The sequence below is a fragment of the Watersipora subatra genome, chromosome 1 (genome assembly GCF_963576615.1).
Source record: "Watersipora subatra chromosome 1, tzWatSuba1.1, whole genome shotgun sequence".
Lineage (NCBI taxonomy): Eukaryota > Metazoa > Bryozoa > Gymnolaemata > Cheilostomatida > Watersiporidae > Watersipora > Watersipora subatra.
Window position 1 is genome coordinate 32,742,865 of NC_088708.1, and position 6,112 is coordinate 32,748,976.

At 39.1% G+C, this 6,112-nt stretch overlaps 1 protein-coding gene across 1 annotated transcript in view; it reads right to left on the reverse strand.

Annotated features, from left to right (window-relative positions):
* LOC137386756 (cilia- and flagella-associated protein 54-like) overlaps positions 1-5,331 on the reverse strand; it is a 64,248-nt gene extending 58,917 nt beyond the window's left edge. The window contains exon 1 of the mRNA XM_068072891.1: positions 5,114-5,331. Within this exon, the coding sequence (XP_067928992.1) occupies positions 5,114-5,331 (218 nt within the window). The remainder of the gene's footprint in view (positions 1-5,113) is intronic.
* Positions 5,332-6,112: the final 781 nt, after the last annotated feature.

Below are 6,112 nucleotides of genomic sequence, written 5' to 3' on the forward strand. Positions count from 1 at the left end.
TCTGTTGAGCCAATGTTAGCTAACCAACTAACAGTAGCGCTGCAACCCTATCATCTGTTGAGCCAATGTTAGCTAACCAACTAACAGTAGCGCTGCAACCCTATCATCTGTTGAGCCAATGTTAGCTAACCAACTAACTGTAGCGCTGCAACCCTATCATCTGTTGAGCCAATGTTAGCTAACCAACTAACAGTAGCGCTGCAACCCTATCATCTGTTGAGCCAATGTTAGCTAACCAACTAACAGTAGCGCTGCAACCCTATCATCTGTTGAGCCAATGTTAGCTAACCAACTAACAGTAGCGCTGCAACCCTATCATCTGTTGAGCCAATGTTAGCTAACCAACTAACAGTAGCGCTGCAACCCTATCATCTGTTGAGCCAATGTTAGCTAACCAACTAACAGTAGCGCTGCAACCCTATCATCTGTTGAGCCAATGTTAGCTAACCAACTAACAGTAGCGCTGCAACCCTATCATCTGTTGAGCCAATGTTAGCTAACCAACTAACAGTAGCGCTGCAACCCTATCATCTGTTGAGCCAATGTTAGCTAACCAACTAACAGTAGCGCTGCAACCCTATCATCTGTTGAGCCAATGTTAGCTAACCAACTAACAGTAGCGCTGCAACCCTATCATCTGTTGAGCCAATGTTAGCTAACCAACTAACAGTAGCGCTGCAACCCTATCATCTGTTGAGCCAATGTTAGCTAACCAACTAACAGTAGCGCTGCAACCCTATCATCTGTTGAGCCAATGTTAGCTAACCAACTAACAGTAGCGCTGCAACCCTATCATCTGTTGAGCCAATGTTAGCTAACCAGCAAAAATTCACGTTAAAGTAAGTTGGAGTAAAATGAATCGATTGATGTGTGTAAAATCGAAGGAGTGCTGCTGGTTTGAATGATGTATTCTAACTGATTTCAGCAGAGCAACTCCTATTTTTGTACTAGATTCACAGTCACAGACAGTATGTGAAATATACGCAGACTAATACAATGACAACAGGTATAAAAATATGGAGATGAATACATGTATATGAGAGATAACGGTCCTAGCAGTACAATATTTATGCTATTGCATAATAACATAAATACTAATGAAGGTCCAATCATTTGCATTCGGCTCGCATCCAGCTGTTGTAAAAACAGCACATAGTCATTTGCTGTCACATAGTCAGCAGTCACATGTACTAATCACATAGTCAGCCCTAGTGAGCACATAGGTGTGCTCACTAGTTCTCTTTAGCGACACACTCCGTTCACTAGTAGTGGGCCTTTGGTTTTGCAAATATTTGGATCTATGGTTCAAAAACTCTGTGAGCAGCTAGGCTTTTTTCGTGAGTTGAGAGAAAAATTTAGCCCAACTGTTTCATCTTTATTAAGACAAGACTCAGCAGGTGTCCTTGATTGGCAGGGCCCGAATAATTTGAAGCAGAGCAGAATCTACAAATATTCATGTAATTGTCTAGCAATCTAAAATTGGTAGTTTCGCATTCATTGTTTTGATAGTTTCAAAGATTTTGCTGTGAGGATTGACATTGCATGACAAAGCTAAAGTGTACTTTTTTATGTTGCCCCAACCTTTTGTTTTGATTGAATAACACTCGTAATCTGAAAATGCTACTGAATTCTTAGCGGTGTGCAGGGTAGAGTTCGGTCAGTCACTTTTGGACAGAGCGGTGAGCCGGAGTTACTACTAATTTGTTACTACTAATTACTACTACTACTAAAAGGAGATTTGGCAACTCTCCTTTTTGAGATATTGGCATCTCTTTTGAGCTGATGGCCAGCTAGTAGAGCAACAATTTTATCAGTATTTCTTGTTTGTTCAAGTAGAGGTGGTAACTGCTTGATCAATTATTCTGAGCTGATTGCACAGTTTTTGAGACTGTTAAGCTACTTCCAGTGCTTTAACAAGGTTGGGGCACTTGTTCCAATGCTTCTTGGCAGGCAGCCACAGTGAGAACTTGTTTTGGATAAGACTTCACCTTTGGCATTGTATATGTAACTGGGACAGGATGTCACAAAGCAAAAAAAGTCATCAAACTTCTTAGATTGTAGCTTAAAGTTGTTTCTGCTTTTTCCCCATTTATTTTCAAGCTATAATATGTCTCCAGCAGCAATAGCTTTTCTAGTCACTTACGCACACTTCAAGTTTTTGTCACCAATCTGTCTCATGTACTTGTTCAAGCCTCTAAACCTCTTGATCTTCTCTAAACCTGAACAACTCATGTTGCAGGCCAATCTCTTCTGAAAGCTGATGAGGCTATAATTGATCAGAAAAGTAGTAGGAGTAGTGGAGTAGGTTTCCTTGTGAGCTCGCATCAACTACAGCAGTAAATCATTCCACATCTTCAGTCTGCATCTGTGTAACAGAGCACTCAGAAAATCTCCTGTCTTTCTGCATTCTACCATTCCATTAACTTGTGAATGCTACATAAAGTACCTGATTGATCAATGCTCCCCGATTGACAGAGTTCTGTAATCAGCTATGTGTAAACTGGGCAGCTTGGTAGAAATGTGTCTGTTCATGGAGTCCAAGATAACTGAACACATGCTCATTTAAGGCAATGCTTACTACCATGGCTGTAGCATCAGTAATAACCAGAACTTTTTACTACCGGTTAAATGCTTTGTTAGTACAACAATCTACTGCTTTCCTCAAAGAAATGATCTCATCAGCTCAACCACAGCATGTTGTTAAAACCGTCGGCATAATGTCTCTAATATCTGTCTGCTGCCTTGATTCAACTACACTTTGCAGCCAAAGATTCCTCTCAATGTTTCACTAGCCATCTTCCCTTGGCTGTCATCATTTACCAATACCAGAAAGACTAGAGTTCATTGGTGGTCTGCCGGACTATCGATTGCCTGGGAGTTACAGGCACGCTGTGCACCCTGCGTTGTGCCCAGCGTTCCTTGTGGGCAACTGGAAGGATCTATCTGAGCAAATTCTTAAAAATTCGCTCTGTGTATGTAGCGTTTTGAGCTTGCACTTGCAGAACTTCAGCTGTTTTCGTGTCAATTCAACTTCTTCCTGAAGAGTTTAGTAAATAATTACAATTGATGCAGCCTGCATTTAGGTGCCGCCTTTGCAACTTCCGTGTCACCTTAATTTATAGTTCACTTTACTGTCACCTTATGGCACCTTACAGCGCCTCGCGTTGCGTGTTCACAACTCGAGTTTTACAACTTGAGTTGCACAACTTGAGTTGCACAACTCGAGTTGTGAACACGCAACGCGACTTTGTAAAAGTAAGGTACAATATATTGGTATTACCATAGCATAACCGTAGATCTGGTCATATCAACAATGGTACATCAGTAGGCACCCGTTAGCTAATAGAAATTAAACTACATGTATGTATGTACTGTAAAATCAGAGCTAATGGTGAATTATAGTGTCCCGAGTTTGCAACTCGAGTTGTACAACTTGAGTTATATTTACCAACTCAAGTTTGTAAATATAACTCGAGTTGTACAACTCGAGTTCATCAAAATCCAAGCCGAGTTCTTTCAACAGCAACTCGGGTTCAACAACTCGGCTTGAGAACATCTCATCATTTCATTTTCTCTAGCTATATTTTTTATATGGAATTTTTTTGGTGCATCATTAAACGTCGTTGACATAATTTCTATGTTTGTTTATTTTCGGTGTTCATTCTGTTTCTTGTCAGGTTCTAGAAAGATAACTCTTTTTTTCATTTGAAAAAGAAGTGGCCCAGCTCCCACATAGATTGTTTTTTAGTTTGCTTTTTATATTCTACAATTGTTTTTGTCTCTTTATATTTATATAAATAAGTATGCGCAAATATCGCCAATATATATAATTTAAATATGTATATATATATTTAAATTATTGTTATTAATCAATTATTAAATTTTATACAATATGCGCAAATGCAGTTCTGTAAATGAGACACCCTAATTACTCACTTTGCTTTTTTACAAACCCGGGTTAGTTTTGAGTAACACAACTCGAGTTCATCAAAAACCCAGGCCGAGTTCTTTGAACAGCAACTCGAGCTGTACAACTCGAGTTGCGAACACACAACGCGAGGCACTGTAAGGCGCCATAGTCACCTATACCTCGGACAAATATTGCTAAAATCCAATTTTTATTTCAAGCGCAAATCTGTCACTTTAAAAACAGACATTCCAGACCATTGGTTCTCCCAATCTTTAAATTCTGTATGTTTCCAAACCGCTGCTGCTTGAATGGCATGATTGTGTTTGTGATATTGTTTAGATCGCTAGACTGGACCATATTCTAAAACTTGCTTCAGACTGCCAACTTGCATGTTTTGTCAGTCAGATCTAATTACATGACTTTCTAAAAGTTGGCACTGCCAGCTTCACTGCTAGCACTGCCAGTCTGCACAACCTTGTTGTACATGAAGTCTGCACAACCTCGTTGTACAGACCACAATAATTTCTATAAGTACATTTAATTTTGTGCTCTCAGGTGCATTGGAATTTGAAAAGCATTTCCAACCACCAAACTATCTGATTGAACTGTTCAGTGTTTCCAAGACAGAGACCAGAAAAAACTAGTGGTCACAGCGGGCATTCATAAAAATAGAGTCAAGAATGCTTCTAGGCAAGTAATACTTCACTAGTACTTGTATGACTATAATAGGCCTACTATTAGATACTACTTACTAGATTAGTTGGCATCCAGCTGCTGATTAGAAAGCAGCCAGCTGACATAGAGCCAGTTCATGGGCGACTCATTCAATTTTATCAAAATACTTGAGTGTCTCATTAGATATATGAATATTAGAGTAATTATGTAGAGAAAAAAGTGCACAACGAGGGAAAAGGTTAGTTCGAACTTTGCATTGGAGACAAACGGTCTTCATGTTTGAGATTGTAATAGATGTATAACTTATGCTGACAAAGCTGCTAATACATTAAATACTAACCTAGTGTGAAAAACTTCATGAATTTACCAAAATTTATTTCAAGTCAGAACGTTTGATGCTGAATTACTGATACTAACAAAAGTTAGTTTATTAGCGACATGTTAATCAGTAGATCCTTGCAGCTTTTATGATTTTTTTACATGAACCAAGTTGACAGAAATTGCAAAAATTTAAAATGTCGTACTTACGGTCTAGAAAAGGATTCCTCGTGTGGTTTCTGATATTCAGGTTGAGAGCGAGACTTCATATAGCTTACATATCTGCCGATTTCTTGTTCTAGTTTCTGAAACACAGGGTTTTGTTTGTTTCGACCGCTTCTAGTCACCAGGCCTAAACCATCGTAATAAGCGCTCGGTAACGGCTTGTTAGCAGCCAAAGCTACGGCTTTGCTGTTATTGCTCGTCATCTTGTTCAGTTATAACGTGTGCATTTTGTAAAATTATTTCTTATGGACATACCGCCATTGCGAACTGTTGCTAGGAGAATAGCGTAAGCGTTTGCGCAAGATGACAGGCCTATGTTACGAACGCTGTCTTTCGTCACACGCGCCTGTCGCCGTTATGAACTAGTCTATTCCAGAAAACTGAAGGTAGCCGAAGGGTATAATTCAAAAATCAGATCAAATTCGATATTATGGGCGTCTAATAAAATGTTATACCTTTGACGTATCACTGCAGTGTATTTTTTAGACGTTACCTGCGCACATTGCAAAAATATTCGTGTCTATGATTTTATCCCTTTTTCTAATAGATACGGTACATACTTTGTACCAGAGCCGTATAGTTTCACAGAGTCCCGCGACTAACAGAAGCGTATACGGGATCTCGCTCGATTCCAAACAAACAGGCCACGCCTACTATTTTTATATAAGTTATAATGGAGAGGTCGCAACATCAATCAACAAAAACTACTCCCATTAGCAGTCATTTTGAAATTGATTGTTGTATCATGAACCATTTGAAAGAAAAGAAAATTTCCTACAAAAATGTGCTAACAACGTTTTTGTAAAAACGTAAAGTAAATGCAAAAAAGAGCGGTATTGAGAGTGAGGTATGAACATTCCATTATAGATCAGTATGTCGATCGAGTTTGTTTGGAATCGGACGTTTTTGTTTCCGGTTTTGGTCGCGAGACTTTTTAAAGCTATATGACTCTGACAGTACAGAGCTGAATAACTTCACAGAGTT